General features: G+C 39.3%; 1 protein-coding gene across 1 annotated transcript in view; it reads right to left on the reverse strand.

The window, feature by feature from the left end:
* Positions 1 to 5,702: 5,702 nt before the first annotated feature.
* Positions 5,703 to 20,169, reverse strand: part of LOC147538704 (uncharacterized) — a 56,067-nt gene continuing 41,600 nt past the window's right edge. Inside the window, exon 2 of the mRNA XM_086640025.1 lies at positions 5,703 to 8,600. Coding sequence (XP_086496151.1) covers positions 6,516 to 7,658 — 1,143 coding nt within the window. The 5' untranslated portion in view covers positions 7,659 to 8,600 and the 3' untranslated portion in view covers positions 5,703 to 6,515. The remainder of the gene's footprint in view (positions 8,601 to 20,169) is intronic.

Here is a 20,169-nt window from a genome sequence, read left to right on the forward strand (position 1 = left end):
CAAGATACACAATATACTTTCTTAACACTTTCCTTGGGGTATAATTCTCTCCACTTTGCTTCATGCCTCATTCTCAGGGTTCTAAATGATGAGGTTCCTATCTTCCTCTAGTTGACACTGTTTTCAAGTTTCTCAGACTACAAGAAAAAGGTTTACTTCCTGATGACATCCCTAGTGGTTGTAAAATTTGAACTCAGGAGATCAAATGAGTTCGTTTCAATATTGCGAGGTTGAGTAGCTCTTCACTCTACTCGGAATTAGCTCAGAAGAGATCACTCAAAACAACAAGAAAGGCTCAGAATCTCACATAGGTTAAGTCTCCACTAATGATCGATTAAGTTCTCTCAGAAAAGTCAACTCTTCACCTATCTAACACTCACATGGCTAGTGCACAGACAACCTCAAGACTCGAAATTCGTGGAAAAACCTTTAGCAAGCGGATAGTCCGACCAACTAGACTCTATAACTATTAACAAGCAAAAACAGCTCGACTCACATTTTCAATCCAAAAGTTAAAATTTTGAAAAATTTTGAACCCTTCTGAATTTTTGAAATAAGGACTTAGCAAAAATTTCAATACCCTATCCCCAAACTTAAACCGAACATTGTCCTCAATGTTCTGAAGACTATGTAAAAAAATAACAGGGTGAAGGGAAAGATATTACCTGATTCGGAAGTCCTAAGCGTGGGTTGCCTCCCAGAAAGCGCTAAGTTTAACGTCTTCAGCCAGACGAAACAGATGATTCGAAAAAATAAAAAGAATTAACCTACTGGATTACAGATATGTGATTAACTGTAAACCAATATTCGATACATCTGTGGGTCCACCCAAAACACAAAGTTTTCAGTGAACGATAGTCTCACATCTTTGTGAATTGCAGAGAGTGCATGTGAGACTATTAAAGATGAGGGGCAATCCCCAAACTTAGTGGATGCACAGTCCACTAAGTAACTATAAATACTTGGACCAATGACTAGAAAGTCATCAAAAGGATCGACATAACAATGAAGGGCCAATATATCCGTCGAAGGCAGAAAGTCATCTGCAAGCTTAGTGGATAGAATATCCACTATTTCCATAGATGTTCTAGAGGAGACATCTGAAGTGTCGCAAAAGGGATCAACAACCGAGTCTGAGACCATGTGAAAGGTCAAACTAGACTCTAAGGGTAAGGCAATATGCTCGGGGACCAGGTCAAGGTCCATGGTTTCCTTAGGTACACAGTCTGACAAAGTATCTAACATGTCTCTAACGTTATCAATGTCCTCAAAGACATCTGAAGCCTCGCAGTCAGGTATAATATCATGCCTTCCTAGAATTTCATCTAAGGCTGACTCCTTACAAATCTCAAATGTCGGAAAGTTCAGAATAGTGTCATTCCCAAACTTGCTCATAGAGCCATCATCTTGAATATCAATGTCTAGTGTAGTCCTATCATGGTGAGATGACATAGGTGGAGGAAGCAAGACAACAAGGTCATCAGACCTTTCAGGCTCTAGGGTATTATTAGTAAATTCATCGACATTTAACTTAGTACTAGGGTTAGACGTATTAACCTCGTCATCGTACCTAGTACCTTTCTGAGTTTGGGGTGGTGAACCCCCTTCCTCGTCGGCGAATAACTGTGACTTAAACATTTTCATCTGTTGAGCCAAGGACTCAGTATCCTGCTGCATTTGAGTCGCAAATTGTGACATAATCTCAATAAGACGACTCTCGGACTCTGATCGAGATCTATCTTCAAGAGTCTCCTCGTAATAAGGTTCGCTAGTGTAATTAAACGTAGACTCTTGATAATAACTTCCTCCGTACATATTAGGATCATACCTGTCTCTAAAGTCATTGGTCTCAGAATAGTGTGGACAATAAGGTCTCTCATATATATTTGGCGTCGGACCATATCCATCGCTAATCGGACCATCTCTACACATTTGTTGCTAATCTCCTAATGTCATATGAGATTGATCAGGCTCATATGGTCTACTCCACTCACTAATCGGACTGTTTCTAGACATTCGTTTATAATCCTGAAATGTCATACCCGGTCGGTTAGGCTCGTCTCTACACATCTGTTGGTACTCTCCTAGGGTCATACCAGTTCGGTTAGGCTCAACTAGCCTATTCCCCTCGTTAAGTCGTTGACAATCTCTTAGAGTCGTACCACGTTGGTTAAGCCAGTCTTTACGCAACTGTTGGTATTCTCTTAAGGTTATATCAGTTCGGTTGATTAAGGGTCCCTTTAGATCAAGGTCATCATCATCAACAGGGTACGTCCAACCATTGGAAAAATGTGCCATGATGGTCAGGCACGATCACAAGATGAGAATTGACACTTATGTAACTAAACTTGACTCCTTTCTTTTGGTCTTTTTTTTTTTTTTTTTTTTTTTTTAACACGAAAACCGAGGAAGCACTACGAAGATCTTATAAAAAGTACCCACTAACAGGGGATTCGTGGGTGATTAGAGAAAGTTACCTCCCGTTCGAGACGGGCGACGACCTTTGCAGACGACCCGGGCCACTCTCCCCGCGAGTGTTCGAACCCGAGGCTTCGTTTTGGTTTTTCGGTTACAATTTATAAGCCCTCTAATTTAGGGTCAAAACTTTAATCCAAAAATAAAAACTAGAAAGTCTAAAGTCTCTCTCTCACCAAAAATAAAATAAAATAAAAAAATAAATGTAAATTTCTTCTTTTCGACCCCTCCTCCTTGTTTGCGCCTTCTCTTTCGCTCCTTAATGCCCTACACAAAAAAAATAGAGAAGCAAGTCAAAGTGGCCAAAAATAAAAACTTACCAAAAATAAAAACTTTCCAAGATTAGAACAAATTTAAAACATAGTCCCCGGCAGCGGCGCCAAAAACTTGATGGGCCTAGAAGGTTACCCTAAATAGGTCTACACCCGCAAGTGCACGGGTGTTAAGTTGTAAAATTCCGGTAAGACCGGTTCGTTCCTCAGAGACTAAGTGAAACCTATTCTAAGACTTGGAAGTAACTTGGTTTTTGGTTTTAATGAGGTTTTGGTAATAAAATAAATAAAATATTAAAATAAAATTACAGAAAGAAAATAATTACAAATGATACAAGGAACTCAAATGGGGGAGAGCCTAGGGTTTTCTGAATTCGTCTTCCTAACAATTCTAACGACAAATTAATTTGGTCTAATTCGATAGTTCTTTGTATAACTCAGGTTTTCAGTCCATGGACGGTTTAAAAACCCGGAAGATATTATCGTTAAAATAATAAAAACTGTAATAAATTTATCGAAAATATAATTACTATGACTTCATCTAAAATCCTAGATAGGAAAATTAGTTACTCATAGGCATTATGTAAAAAGAATTGGAAAATAAAGTAAAGAGAGGGAGAAGAAAACTTAACTTTTTCGCTATTTCAGAACCAAACAGGGCCTTAGGGAAAGATTTTCCTTCTGTTTTCCCAAAGTTCTGCCAAACAGACCCTTAGGGAAAACGATTTTCTCGTCTTCCCGGAAAATACTTCTCTGTGGGAAAATTATTTACCTCACCTGGTTTTTCTCTCTCTTTACTGTTTTCTCCTTCTTTCTCACTCTAACCTTTCTCTTTCTCTCTCTAAAACATTAATATAACTCTCCCTCTCTCTTTCTAACCAAAACAGTAAAGAATTGGAGAGATTTCAATTGGTTTTATTAATTCAAAAATATCTCTCTCTCTCTCTCTCTCTACAATTTCTCTCTTTCTGTTCTTCTCTCTCTCTCACTAAAAGAGACAAACTTAGAAACAAAATAATAAAGATGATGATGATGGTGTTACTGTTTCTGTTCCGAAAAGAGATGATGATAATCTCTGTTAATCTCTTCCTATCTGATTTAATCTCTTTCTCTCACTAAAAGAGATAATGAAGAAGATGATAATAGATGATGATGATGATGGTAAGAGTTTCCTCTGTTTTTCCTTCTCTCTTTTTCTCTGATTTTTCTAGTTTGATTGAGCTTAAGAGAGGATCCTTTTACCCCCCAAACCGAGATGAGATTCCTGATGAAGCTCTGTTCTTTTTATACATCTATGGCCGATTCTCTCTCTCTCTCTCAAATTCCAGCCGAGAGAATATCTCCATCAAATCTTCATTCTATCTTTCTGTTTTAAAGAGAAATACATATCTCTCTCTTTCCATTGATTTCCCACTTTCTTGATTCAGCAAAATCCTCTTTCCATAAGCTCTCAATCGGGTCCATGTTCAGCTCCTTTCCCTTCTCGGTTTCCTTTTTTATTTGGAAAGAATCCTTACCTTCACGTTCTCCATCTCTACTGTTGAGATTGAGAAGAAAGGAAGGGTATATGAAACGGCCAAGTCAGCGTGTCTCTGCTGGAAATACGGATGATTCAGTGCTTCGGGCAGTACTTTAAGTAAGCTGCAACAACACTTAAGATGGATCCACGTGTTCGGGAATAGCTACAACCGTCGATCTGTCTAGTGCGTCTGAAAAGAGCCCGAGACACACTCTTTACGCCCGAGAGTATCCCGAGACTTATTGGCACCATTAGATCTGATTCCATCTCTTGCGCCACGTGTCTCGAGAGGGATTCGGGTTGACCTTTGGTCAACAGATTAAGACCCACGCTTGACTAGCTATAATTTTCGCATCCGGACTCCGATTCCACTTCCGCTTTCGCCGATGGATTCGTCTTGGACTCTACTTTCATCCGAGCATCAAAATTGGCCTAATCACCAGACTACAATAATCTCCCAATTACCAAAATGCCCTTTGTATGCCTTTCTCCCAGTTTTATCCGTCTTTGCACACATAACTCTGAAAAAGGTACCTGAGTAAGGAAACACAAGCAAAACATCAGAGTAACAGCTCGAATTAGACTAACTAGTCTAAATTAAGATATTCAGATGAGGCATTTTCATGACTCATCAAACATCCCCAAACTTAGATTTTGCTAGTCCTCGAGCAAAAATTTAAAAAATAAAACTAAACCCACCTTCACCACTTTCGTAGGGAATCACGATTGCACTTAGCACGTGCAACAAGCCGTTAAACCTCTAGGTTACCCAAGAGGACGAGTTTTGTCTCGTGAGGGTTTGCAGTGAATATACCCACAAAATTCAAAGATCAAAAATGCAAAAGGGTCTAAATATGATGTGGACCAAAAATGTTCATCCGGTAGATTTTCGAAAGTTAATAAAAATGAAATCTAAGTCGACCAAGCCATACAAATGCTAAAAATCCCTTCACTAGTAATCAAGACTCGAAGTGCACGTGACCAGCCAATATGAGTATCATTTCGGTTCCAAACAGACAAGACCTCGATTACCTTCTCAATACATTTCGCCTCGACTGCTGCCTCGCGGTCATACACTCAAAAATTAAAGTCACTCAGAAATGTTTCACTCAATGTGCGAGTATGAGCATGAAGAAAAACTCAACACATTACAAAAGACGGACTAAATTTTTGGTAAACGACTGATCTCAAAGAAGGAAACAACCACTAATATGGAATGGGGAAGCTAACTAACTCTTCTCACCTGATCTACTATCTAACAATGCTCCCTAGAGGTCGATAGACACTAATGAGGATATGACTAGAACTCATGAGAACTTGACGTCTTCAAATCTTCAAGAACTAATTCAAGGGATAAACACTTAAAACACACTTTCTTTCTTTTTTCTTTGATTTTTTTTTTTTTTTTTTTTTATTTATTTATTTATTTTTTTTTCTAATACGCTGCTGGTAATAAAACTCAAGATACACAATATACTTTCTTAACACTTTCCTTGGGGTATAATTCTCTCCACTTTGCTTCATGCCTCATTCTCAGGGTTCTAAATGATGAGGTTCCTATCTTCCTCTAGTTGACACTGTTTTCAAGTTTCTCAGACTACAAGAAAAAGGTTTACTTCCTGATGACATCCCTAGTGGTTGTAAAATTTGAACTCAGGAGATCAAATGAGTTCGTTTCAATATTGCGAGGTTGAGTAGCTCTTCACTCTACTCGGAATTAGCTCAGAAGAGATCACTCAAAACAACAAGAAAGGCTCAGAATCTCACATAGGTTAAGTCTCCACTAATGATCGATTAAGTTCTCTCAGAAAAGTCAACTCTTCACCTATCTAACACTCACATGGCTAGTGCACAGACAACCTCAAGACTCGAAATTCGTGGAAAAACCTTTAGCAAGCGGATAGTCCGACCAACTAGACTCTATAACTATTAACAAGCAAAAACAGCTCGACTCACATTTTCAATCCAAAAGTTAAAATTTTGAAAAATTTTGAACCCTTCTGAATTTTTGAAATAAGGACTTAGCAAAAATTTCAATCCCCTATCCCCAAACTTAAACCGAACATTGTCCTCAATGTTCTGAAGACTATGTAAAAAAATAACAGGGTGAAGGGAAAGATATTACCTGATTCGGAAGTCCTAAGCGTGGGTTGCCTCCCAGAAAGCGCTAAGTTTAACGTCTTCAGCCAGACGAAACAGATGATTCGAAAAAATAAAAAGAATTAACCTACTGGATTACAGATATGTGATTAACTGTAAACCAATATTCGATACATCTGTGGGTCCACCCAAAACACAAAGTTTTCAGTGAACGATAGTCTCACATCTTTGTGAATTGCAGAGAGTGCATGTGAGACTATTAAAGATGAGGGGCAATCCCCAAACTTAGTGGATGCACAGTCCACTAAGTAACTATAAATACTTGGACCAATGACTAGAAAGTCATCAAAAGGATCGACATAACAATGAAGGGCCAATATATCCGTCGAAGGCAGAAAGTCATCTGCAAGCTTAGTGGATAGAATATCCACTATTTCCATAGATGTTCTAGAGGAGACATCTGAAGTGTCGCAAAAGGGATCAACAACCGAGTCTGAGACCATGTGAAAGGTCAAACTAGACTCTAAGGGTAAGGCAATATGCTCGGGGACCAGGTCAAGGTCCATGGTTTCCTTAGGTACACAGTCTGACAAAGTATCTAACATGTCTCTAACGTTATCAATGTCCTCAAAGACATCTGAAGCCTCGCAGTCAGGTATAATATCATGCCTTCCTAGAATTTCATCTAACGCTGACTCCTTACAAATCTCAAATGTCGGAAAGTTCAGAATAGTGTCATTCCCAAACTTGCTCATAGAGCCATCATCTTGAATATCAATGTCTAGTGTAGTCCTATCATGGTGAGATGACATAGGTGGAGGAAGCAAGACAACAAGGTCATCAGACCTTTCAGGCTCTAGGGTATTATTAGTAAATTCATCGACATTTAACTTAGTACTAGGGTTAGACGTATTAACCTCGTCATCGTACCTAGTACCTTTCTGAGTTTGGGGTGGTGAACCCCCTTCCTCGTCGGCGAATAACTGTGACTTAAACATTTTCATCTGTTGAGCCAAGGACTCAGTATCCTGCTGCATTTGAGTCGCAAATTGTGACATAATCTCAATAAGACGACTCTCGGACTCTGATCGAGATCTATCTTCAAGAGTCTCCTCGTAATAAGGTTCGCTAGTGTAATTAAACGTAGACTCTTGATAATAACTTCCTCCGTACATATTAGGATCATACCTGTCTCTAAAGTCATTGGTCTCAGAATAGTGTGGACAATAAGGTCTCTCATATATATTTGGCGTCGGACCATATCCATCGCTAATCGGACCATCTCTACACATTTGTTGCTAATCTCCTAATGTCATATGAGATTGATCAGGCTCATATGGTCTACTCCACTCACTAATCGGACTGTTTCTAGACATTCGTTTATAATCCTGAAATGTCATACCCGGTCGGTTAGGCTCGTCTCTACACATCTGTTGGTACTCTCCTAGGGTCATACCAGTTCGGTTAGGCTCAACTAGCCTATTCCCCTCGTTAAGTCGTTGACAATCTCTTAGAGTCGTACCACGTTGGTTAAGCCAGTCTTTACGCAACTGTTGGTATTCTCTTAAGGTTATATCAGTTCGGTTGATTAAGGGTCCCTTTAGATCAAGGTCATCATCATCAACAGGGTACGTCCAACCATTGGAAAAATGTGCCATGATGGTCAGGCACGATCACAAGATGAGAATTGACACTTATGTAACTAAACTTGACTCCTTTCTTTTGGTCTTTTTTTTTTTTTTTTTTTTTTTTTTTTAACACGAAAACCGAGGAAGCACTACGAAGATCTTATAAAAAGTACCCACTAACAGGGGATTCGTGGGTGATTAGAGAAAGTTACCTCCCGTTCGAGACGGGCGACGACCTTTGCAGACGACCCGGGCCACTCTCCCCGCGAGTGTTCGAACCCGAGGCTTCGTTTTGGTTTTTCGGTTACAATTTATAAGCCCTCTAATTTAGGGTCAAAACTTTAATCCAAAAATAAAAACTAGAAAGTCTAAAGTCTCTCTCTCACCAAAAATAAAATAAAATAAAAAAATAAATGTAAATTTCTTCTTTTCGACCCCTCCTCCTTGTTTGCGCCTTCTCTTTCGCTCCTTAATGCCCTACACAAAAAAAATAGAGAAGCAAGTCAAAGTGGCCAAAAATAAAAACTTACCAAAAATAAAAACTTTCCAAGATTAGAACAAATTTAAAACATAGTCCCCGGCAGCGGCGCCAAAAACTTGATGGGCCTAGAAGGTTACCCTAAATAGGTCTACACCCGCAAGTGCACGGGTGTTAAGTTGTAAAATTCCGGTAAGACCGGTTCGTTCCTCAGAGACTAAGTGAAACCTATTCTAAGACTTGGAAGTAACTTGGTTTTTGGTTTTAATGAGGTTTTGGTAATAAAATAAATAAAATATTAAAATAAAATTACAGAAAGAAAATAATTACAAATGATACAAGGAACTCAAATGGGGGAGAGCCTAGGGTTTTCTGAATTCGTCTTCCTAACAATTCTAACGACAAATTAATTTGGTCTAATTCGATAGTTCTTTGTATAACTCAGGTTTTCAGTCCATGGACGGTTTAAAAACCCGGAAGATATTATCGTTAAAATAATAAAAACTGTAATAAATTTATCGAAAATATAATTACTATGACTTCATCTAAAACCCTAGATAGGAAAATTAGTTACTCATAGGCATTATGTAAAAAGAATTGGAAAATAAAGTAAAGAGAGGGAGAAGAAAACTTAACTTTTTCGCTATTTCAGAACCAAACAGGGCCTTAGGGAAAGATTTTCCTTCTGTTTTCCCAAAGTTCTGCCAAACAGACCCTTAGGGAAAACGATTTTCTCGTCTTCCCGGAAAATACTTCTCTGTGGGAAAATTATTTACCTCACCTGGTTTTTCTCTCTCTTTACTGTTTTCTCCTTCTTTCTCACTCTAACCTTTCTCTTTCTCTCTCTAAAACATTAATATAACTCTCCCTCTCTCTTTCTAACCAAAACAGTAAAGAATTGGAGAGATTTCAATTGGTTTTATTAATTCAAAAATATCTCTCTCTCTCTCTCTCTCTACAATTTCTCTCTTTCTGTTCTTCTCTCTCTCTCACTAAAAGAGACAAACTTAGAAACAAAATAATAAAGATGATGATGATGGTGTTACTGTTTCTGTTCCGAAAAGAGATGATGATAATCTCTGTTAATCTCTTCCTATCTGATTTAATCTCTTTCTCTCACTAAAAGAGATAATGAAGAAGATGATAATAGATGATGATGATGATGGTAAGAGTTTCCTCTGTTTTTCCTTCTCTCTTTTTCTCTGATTTTTCTAGTTTGATTGAGCTTAAGAGAGGATCCTTTTACCCCCCAAACCGAGATGAGATTCCTGATGAAGCTCTGTTCTTTTTATACATCTATGGCCGATTCTCTCTCTCTCTCTCAAATTCCAGCCGAGAGAATATCTCCATCAAATCTTCATTCTATCTTTCTGTTTTAAAGAGAAATACATATCTCTCTCTTTCCATTGATTTCCCACTTTCTTGATTCAGCAAAATCCTCTTTCCATAAGCTCTCAATCGGGTCCATGTTCAGCTCCTTTCCCTTCTCGGTTTCCTTTTTTATTTGGAAAGAATCCTTACCTTCACGTTCTCCATCTCTACTGTTGAGATTGAGAAGAAAGGAAGGGTATATGAAACGGCCAAGTCAGCGTGTCTCTGCTGGAAATACGGATGATTCAGTGCTTCGGGCAGTACTTTAAGTAAGCTGCAACAACACTTAAGATGGATCCACGTGTTCGGGAATAGCTACAACCGTCGATCTGTCTAGTGCGTCTGAAAAGAGCCCGAGACACACTCTTTACGCCCGAGAGTATCCCGAGACTTATTGGAACCATTAGATCTGATTCCATCTCTTGCGCCACGTGTCTCGAGAGGGATTCGGGTTGACCTTTGGTCAACAGATTAAGACCCACGCTTGACTAGCTATAATTTTCGCATCCGGACTCCGATTCCACTTCCGCTTTCGCCGATGGATTCGTCTTGGACTCTACTTTCATCCGAGCATCAAAATTGGCCTAATCACCAGACTACAATAATCTCCCAATTACCAAAATGCCCTTTGTATGCCTTTCTCCCAGTTTTATCCGTCTTTGCACACATAACTCTGAAAAAGGTACCTGAGTAAGGAAACACAAGCAAAACATCAGAGTAACAGCTCGAATTAGACTAACTAGTCTAAATTAAGATATTCAGATGAGGCATTTTCATGACTCATCATGGACCGGTGCCTCAAGTTAGAGCGGGGATGGAAGTAACGCCTAACTTGCCAATAATTATCTTGAAAGGCTCTGCTCCAAGGGGCTTTGTAAAGATGTCAGCTAACATGTTGTCGGAAGTTGTAAAGTGCGTGACAATGACGTTGTCTTTGATCTTCTCACGAACAATGTGGCAACTATCTCAATGTGTTTTGTACGTTCGTGGTAGACGGGGTTGTCGGCGATGTGAAGAGTTGCCCGATTATCACAGTAGACTGTCACCGTGTTAAAATGATCGATTATGAAGTCAAGTAGTAGCTACTTGAGCCATTGTAGCTCACACGTGAGAATGGTGAATGCACGATATTCTATGCAGAAGATTTGGCAATAGTAGGTTGCTTTTTTTATTTCCAAGATTGAGGACTGGAACCGAGCATTGTAAAATATCCAGTAGTGGAACGGCGACTAGAGGGGCAGCCAACCTAGTCAGAGTCACAGTAACCTGTGATGTGGAGAGAGCTGTCTGCAGATAAAAAAATCCTTTACGGAGGGAACCTTCTAAGTAATGAAGGACGTGATGAGAAGCGTCTAAGTCAAGTTGACTAGGAGTTTGCATAAATTGGCTGAGATTATTGACGGCAAAGGTTATGTCTGGTCGTGTCATAGTTAAGTAGAGTAGACGACCGATGAGGCGACGATATATCGATGGATACTATAAGGGATTACCATCGGACGGACTTAGACAGAGCTTTTGTTCCATGGGAAAATCGGAACGGTGTGAGGCAATAAGCCCAGAGTCTTTGGGAATGTCAAGTGCATACTTGCGTTGGCAAAAAAAGATGCCTTGAGATGATCGGGAAACTTCTATACCAAGAAATAATGTAAACGACCCAAATCTTTTAAGGAGAAAGTACTGTCAAGGAACAATTTTAATTTGGAAATAACATCTTCACTATTTCCTGTAATGACGATATCGTCAACATAGACGAGAACGAAAATTTGAATGGAGTGTGAGCGGAATGTAAAAAAGAGAATAATCACTCTTAGATTGAGAGAATCCTCTTCCAAGAAGGACAGAGGAAAATTTTGAAAACCATTGGCAGGAAGCCTGTTTTAGGCCATATACCAATTTTTGAAGACGACAGACTTTAGACTCCTCCTGAGATGAAAATCCGGGTGGGAGTTTCATGTATACTTCTTCATGAAGATCACCTTGACGAAATTTGTTGTTAACATCTAATTGGCGGAGTGGTCATCTTTTGATTGCGGCGATAGAGAGGAGGACACGTGAAGGATATATTCCCTCGGTCCGAAGGAATGGTATCCTCCTAAGGGATGTCCTTCGATCAAGATGACAATGCGTACGATTTAGCGAATATGATCATAATGACCTTATTTGGAAGATCATTAGTCCGGTCGAATTAGGGGTCGTAATGGTTAGCTAGAAGTCAACTACGATCGTCGAATAACTTCGATAATCCGCGGCTAACATAGATCGGATCCTACAAGGGTTACACATAAGAGTGATGGTTTGAAGGGAGAGAAATTGACTAGGTATAAAGTGACAATAAGTGGATTAGATCCATTATTTGAGGCCAAAAGGAGTTCGGAAGAGTCCGAACAAGTGTACATAACCCCAGGCTAAAAAGGGAGCCCGGGGGTGCCCATAAAGGGGTCCGCCATGTGATGGCCGACCTTAGGAAGGGGCCAGCCAGCACATGGCCGGTTAGACCCCTTGTGTGGGCCGACCATAAAGTCCATAGAGGCTTATATTGGCCGGCCACACATAAACCCTTTTAGGGTTTCATATGGGACACAAAAAGATATGTCTTGAAGGAGATATTTTAGGAATCCTAGTTTGGGTCAAATACCTTGTCTATGGTCCTTATAAATAGACCTCCTTAAGACATAATTATGTACGGAAATAAAGAGACAATTCAAGAGAACTTTTAGAGAGAAAAGTCAAAAGAGAGAAAATGAGTTTTTTCGATTATCTAGTCTAGAAGAAGGTGTTCTTCATCTCAACCTTCAAGAGAGTTCTAGCTAACTCGAAGGAGGGAGATCAAGTCATACACTCTGTGTCTCGAGTCTAGTGTAATTAGATCCTGTCGGAATTTTGTTCGTGGGAAAGCGATTAAAGGTAATCATCTTTCCATATCTAGTTCATTGATTAGTTCATGTATAATTAGATCCTGGGAGTCTAGTGTTAACATTAGATGTTTGAGATTCCGAAATAAACACTAGAAAAGATGTGTTAGACACATCCGTAACCCTACAGTGGCATCACGAGCCGGTTACATGAAACTATCTTTGACTACACGAATAAGATTCGAGCTTGAATGACTAGAAAACACCATTGTTTAAATAAAGATTTGAACATGAAAATCAGGGTTTTTGATGTAGATTCAATACCCTAATACACTAAAACTTTAGTTTTTTGAAAAAGGTTTTCGAAAACTAGTTTTAGGGTTTTGAAATTTAGCAAAAAAAGGGTCAAAACCCACTGTGTTGATGATGAAAATCATCAAAAACAGTGAAAAACAGCAGCTCAACCATGAAGGAACAACAGAAAAATCAAGGGACGTCAAGAAAATAGGAGGAAGATGAAGTCTGTCCCGGGCAGGACTGGCCTGGCGCGTCCCAGTCCGTCTCGGACTGGGACTCCGAGATTGTCTTGGACGCATCCCAGTCCGACACGGATTGGGATATCCGAGTATATCTCGAAAAGGTCGCATCTTCCAGACGCGACCTGCGATATCTTCGGACGCGTCTCGGATTAGTCCAGACGCGTCTGTGGTCCATGGGACGCGTCTGGCATAGGGTCAGGACGCGTCCACCCGAGGGACACGGCTCGGAACGTGCCGAGCCGGGTACGGACCTTGACTTTGACCGACCTTGGTTCATCCTTGACTGGTCAAAGGTCCCTTGACTGGTCAAAGGTCCCTTGACCGAGTTTGACTAGGGTTTGACTAAGGGTTTGACCAGGACTTGACCAAGGATTTAACCAGGGTCTGTCCAGGGTTTTACCAAAGTTGACTTGGGTCCATTTTTGAGTTTGACTTGAAGATTTTGGATCTTGACTCGAGTGGCAGTTTTTCAAACTTTTTCTCCGAATTTCAAACTTACTTTTCCGAAATTGAGCCGGGCCATCGGATGAGCCAAACAGAGTTTTTCTTAGAATCGATTTTGGAAATCATTAAGGAAGAAACATAACATGTTATAAGTCCGTATTTTACGAAAATAGACTTAGAACTCACGTTTGATATAGGAATGTCACAATTTCCCACAATTAGCTATACGAGACATAGCGAACCTAGAAACAAATCTACGATACATACTTTATCTTATATGATTGTCATATTTCTGGATGTATGTATATTTTATGTGATTGCGTAGCTTAGTATACCTTTAGTTGGGTAAACGTTTCTTGTTCCTAACCACAAGTGAAAGTGCCCGAATAATACTTAGAGTATAGGGTCTTAAGTAGCCATTGACGAATCGAATGATGAGATCATGATTCGAGTGGGAGTACTCAATGGTGGTTCAAGGATAAGAATCCGTACGAACCGTAGGCGAACAAGAAATAAGCTAAAAGATGAGATCTTTTAGGGGTAATACTAAAAGATGTAAGAGATCTTTACGCAAACCCACATAAACTTTACGTAGTAAATCATAATTGGTTATGCCAGAGTTCACAGTAACGCAGCTTGATAAATTACGTAAAAAGTCCCAAAAAGAATTTTGAGTAAATGCCTACCCAGATTAAGACACCTGTTGTCCCTTGTTCATCGATGGTGGGTCGGCCTTCGCAGAGTGCCATCTTTTACCTCGGGACAATACGGGTAGATCTATAGCAGAGATCTACATGTCTAAATGGTTATTCTCAATGAGTCAGCAAAAGGGTTTTGGATTTCGAGGCAAAAGGACAATTTGACACACAAGTGTGAAATTTCTCAACTAAGAATCATAGTAGTATGATCACTAAGGAGTTACTCACACAGGACGATGGATTAAGGGCAGTGCCTTAGTACGCTTAATTCAGGAGGAATGGGATCTTGAAATTATATTATTCTTAGGGGACAAGAAATATAGAATAATATAGGCATACAGGAATTATGCCAGGATAACAAGTTTAAATCACTTCGCGTTTCTTACATGTAGTTTAATTATGACAACCAAAATTCCTTCAACATCCGTTGGCTACTAGAGAAAGAAAAACTGAACGGAGATAACTTCATTGTATGGGAAAGGAATCTGGAACTCGTTCTCAGATCGGAAAACAAGGCAAGCATTCTAGACACACCACTTCCGATAATCACTGAAGATTCGACTGATGAGGAGATAGATTCGGAAAGAAGTCTCCGAAAGAAAGCTGAACCCGTAACATGCCTTTATGTTAGCAACCACGGAACCTAATCTTCAGGATAAGTTCATTCACATGGATGCTTACACCATTATTCGACAACTTAGGAATTTGTTCCAAACGCGGATGGAAAGGTATGAGACTTCAAAGGCAATATTGGATATGCGCGTTGAGAAGGGAAAGCCTGTAGGGCCACATGTTTTCAAAATGATTAGTCATTTTGAGAAACTAGCTCGACTTGGAGTCGACCATGGCCGAGATTTTGCCACAGATATTATCCTGCATTCACTTCATGATGGGTTCAGTCAGTTTAGAATGCACTACAACATGAATGGATGGGATAAATCTCTGGAAGAACTACACGCTATGCTACAGACAGCCGAAGAGAATATCGTAGTGGTAGAACCTAAGAAAGAAATTCTGATGGTTCAAAAGGAAAAGGGATTTAAAAAGGAAGGAAAGCAGAGATTCAAGAAGAAGAAGATGGGCAAATGGAAAGGCAAACAAGTTGCCAAAAACAGAAGTGCCCAATCTGATTCTAACTGTTTCTGCTGCAATGGCATAGGCCATTGGAAGAGAAACTGTCCCAAATTCCTGGAAGATAAAAAAGAACGGAAAGGTGGTTTCCGGTCAAGGTAAAATATATTAAAAGTTGATTCAATTCAATACAATTCCGCAAAAGGTATTGGATACCTGAATTGTTCTTTTCATTATGAATGACAGGAACAAGTGGAAGCTGAGTATTTAATGAGTAAGGAGATGAACGTGTCAAAAGCTGAAAGGAGTAATAGTTGCTGCATAAAGCTAGAGAAGGATCATAGACTCCATAGGGATAACTCTAAATTAGTTTTAGTTTTCCTTTTTCTTTTTCGAACATTGACTCTGTAATGAGATTATAGAGATAAATAAACTATTCAGTATTTTATGATGTTCTTAAAAGATGCCTACTCAACTTTTAAAGAATTATACCAAAAAATCCAATTTAGTTATTCTAATCTAGTCAAACAAATTTGAAAGAACATGGATGAAGCTAAAAGTTGAGTGATCTCGTATCCCTCAACGATCGTTAATTATGGTTCAAACAAATGTACTTGACAAGATCTCAAGAGTCAATTACTCACTAAAAGCTTATGTTAGACATAAGAAAGTGATTAATGTGACTGGAATATACTAAATACTAGATTTAAGGAAGTCTTGGAGACTAAACCTGAATCATGTAAGGATCAAATCTGACTAAAAGATTATGATAAGATCATAAGTCTAAAAGTCATAAAGTCTTCCGAAAGCAAAAGTCTAAATGCACAAAAGCCATACCACTAAGACCTAGAAAGCTACAGTGAATAAAAAGATTCCATACGAATATGGATTTTAGAAGAGTTCTAAAATGATCTTTTATTCCAAAGACCTTTAGACATAGATTCTTCAAGCGAAGAATAACGGGGTTGTTCCACAAATCATCGAAACACAATTAAATTATTGCTCTCGATGTCCTATTAAAAAGAAAGCGTTCTTTGATAATCGGACAAGTGGGAGGAAATAAAACATTCGAAAGAAGTTCGAATAAAAAGAACAACAAATAGGAGTAAAGAGTTACTCGCTATAATGGAAGTAAGGAGTTACTTGCCATAACGAGAGTAAGGAATTACTCACGATGAAATCTCTTAAAGAAACTAAGAAGGTATCTCGATAATTGCTCAAAACCCCGAGTGAGTCTTAGAGAAGATTCACAGAAACTATAGCAAAACTACTCCGAGTTTAGACTGAGAGTCTAAAGAGATGAGATCTAAAAGGAGTGGGGCTCTAACATTCGCAAAGAAATTTGATCAGATTCAATTTCTTAGAATGAATAGTCTTGTTCAACAAGAAGGTAAGTGGGAGTGAACCAAGATCGTTTCAAAGTCCTGTATGTGGATACATACTAGGATTGAGAAAAACAGTTAGTGAACTGACTCAATAGGACAATAGACGAGGGTAAATTTATTAGGGCATCACAATCTATGTCAATAGATTAAAGTGATGAAAGAGACTCATTTCAAAAGAAGTTTTGAAAGAGATCAGGAACTCTTGGAGAAGAGTTTCCACCCATCTCACATGAGACCTGCCTAGCGAAACTCAGAATTTGGAAATCCTGACAAGTGAAAGCAGAACATGAGAGAAATACTTATGGCAGGAAAACATAAGATCGATCATGGAGATGATTGATGTTTACCCGCACATCTAAAATGTACTTAGAGTACAAAAGATGTTGTCACCTATGAAAGTCAAAGAAAGGACCGAGAGTGCTGAGAGCATTCAAAATTATGTCTCTGAAAACAGAAGTTGAAGAAAGTCATAAAAACAATCTTCCGAAAATAAAGATAAGAATCTTTTAAGAAGGGCGAACAGATGAAAAAGAGTTTTCATGCTGGGAGTCGTTGCTAACTCTACTTGATAAGAAACCAGAATTAGAACTTGGGAAGTGCTGATTTCAGTTCAAGAAACTGACATTATCATAATAGCTTACGAAAGAGTTCTGAAGCATGATAATAATAAGCAAAGTGAAAAACATAAACTAAACTGTCACCTTAGAACGGACATATAAGATGCACGGATCTAAGACATTAGGATTAAGGAAGAAAATCCTAAAAAGACTTGTAAAATTGAGAAACATAAAAGAGTTTACGCGGTGCTCAATATTTACAAACTCTTGTTATCCGAAATAAACTCAGTTTATTTCTTCGTCTAAATCATGGTTTAGAATTTAGATGACAGTCCAAAATAATGGAGTGTTCCAGGTAGGTTTATTAGATACGTGATCTAATGAAAGAAACCCTACTAAGTGAAGATGGAAGCACACCATTGTAAGAATCCCTAGTCCAGGTCATTGATTGGACAACAATGACTTAAGAAGACTAGCATGAGTGATTGACGAGATAGCGCTGTTTCTTGGGCTATGGGAATAGAAGTATTCAAAGTCAACTTCATGGGTGTATAAGTTGATACACTGGAAACCCGCCAAGTGAGAGTATTTCGAGAGAATAAGTCATGAGATGTCATAACTCTCATTTAGCAAATTGGAGAGATTCCTCAAAACATGAGTACTCACTCAGTTTGTGTAAGGAATGTCGAACTTTGGCACCGTTAAACGCCGCGTCGTAAAAGGAGGTTATAAAGGCGAATTGCTGGGGGAGACAAGATAGACATGAAATGGAGTGGGGGTACAAGAATGGAATATGTCTTCCTGAGTAAAATCAGGATAAAATATCTTCGGGCCACTTGATGAGAAACAACTGGAAAATGCATGGCCATGCTCAAATGGATTAAGAGTTAATCATTTGATTTGACAGTTTGTTCTCGGGATCAAGAAAGTCTGATAAGTATGACATATCAGATGAGCATTGCACTTGTTTTAAGTACAAGTGGGAGACTGAAGGGTATATTCCCTCGGTCTGAAGGGGATGTCCTTCGATCAAGATGACAAAGCGTACGATTTGGCGAATAGGATCATAATGACCTTATTTGGAAGATCATTAGTCCGGTCGAATTAGGGTCGTAATGCTTAGCTAGAAGCCAACTACGATCGTCGGATAACTTCGGTAATCCGCGACTTAAATAGACCGGATCCTACAAGGGTTACACATAAGAGTGATGGTTTGAAGGGAGAGAAATTGACTAGATATAAAGTGGCTAATAAGTGGATTAGATCCATTATTTGAGGCCAAAAGGAATTCGGAAGAGTCCGGACAAGTGTACATGATCCCGGGCTAAAAAGGGAGCCTGAGGGTGCCCATAAAGGGGTCGGCTAGCACATGGCCGATTAGACCCCTTGTGTGGGCCGGCCATAAAGCATATAGAGGCTTATATTGGCCGGCCACACATAAACCCTTTTAGGGTTTTATATGGGACACAAAAAGATATGTCTTGAAGGAGATATTTTAGGAATCCTAGTTTGGGTCAAATACCTTCTCTTTGGTCCCTATAAATAGACCTCCTTAAGACATAATTATGTACGAAAATAAAGAGACAATTCAAGAGAGCTTTTAGAGAGAAAAGCCAAAAGAGAGAAAAGGAGTTTTCTCGATTATCTAGTCTAGAAGAAGGTGTTCTTCATCTCAACCTTCAAGAGAGTTCTAGCTAACTCGAAGGAGGGAGATCAAGCGATACACTCAGTGTCTCGAGTAGAGGAACTACAATTGGAGTTCTTGATCTTCCGAATCTTGTCGGAATTTTGTTCGTGGGAAAGCGATTAAAGGTAATCATCTTTCCATATCTAGTTCATTGATTAGTTCATGTATAATTAGATCCTGGGAGTATAGTGTTAACATTAGATGTTTGAGATTCCGCAATAAACACTAGAAAAGGTGTGTTAGAAACATCCGTAACCCTACAACACGAACGGTAACTAATTTAGCAACCGGAGGAAAGTGTCATTATAGTCTAATCCTTCAATTTGAGTGTATCCTTTTGCCACTAGATGGGCTTTGTATTGTTCAATTGAGCCATCAGATTTGAACTTGATTTTGGAAATCCATTTGCATCCGATCGGACGTTTGTCGGGGGGCAATGTAGCAATGAACCATGTTTTGTTTGATTCCAAGGCAGAAATCTCCTTGGACATTGCATCTCTCCAATGAGAGGACTTCATTGCTTGAGTGAAAGAAGTGGGTTCAGTAGTTGTTCAAACCGAAGAGAGAAACTTTTGATGAGATGTGGAAAACGAATTGATGGAAAAATAGTTTTCAAGTGGATATTTGATTAGTCTTGTATTTGAACAAACATAGTCCTGTAAATGGACCGGAGGGCGACGAGTCCTAAACCGGCCGGTTTCCAGTGGAATGGTGAGAAGATAGGGTTGCATCATTGGAAAGGGAATCAGCGGATTCTAAAGGCTCACCCGGGATAGAAATGAATGGAGTGACTCTGAGGGCACCTTTAGAGTTGGGCCTAATGTACATGGGCCTGCGAGGGACCGTCAGAGGGAGTTGAAGGCACCCTCTCTGCCTGGTCGTGTATCGAAAGGTCAGAACTGACCGAGGGTGATGTGTCGGTCAGTTCGGCCAAAGGCACTAAGGCTTGTTGTTGACGAACGGTCGGAAATTAGAAAGTCCCATTATCTGAGATAGAGAGAAATAGGGTCGGGGACTTAGACAAAGATGGCGTAGCCGGGTGTGATGAAGCCATCGGAAAACGGGTTTCATGAAAAAATAACGTCACGGGAAG

Source organism: Eschscholzia californica, unplaced genomic scaffold (assembly GCF_041429995.1).
Source record: "Eschscholzia californica isolate CP2 unplaced genomic scaffold, dmEscCali1.0.p SCAF_5, whole genome shotgun sequence".
Classification (NCBI taxonomy): Eukaryota; Viridiplantae; Streptophyta; class Magnoliopsida; order Ranunculales; family Papaveraceae; genus Eschscholzia; species Eschscholzia californica.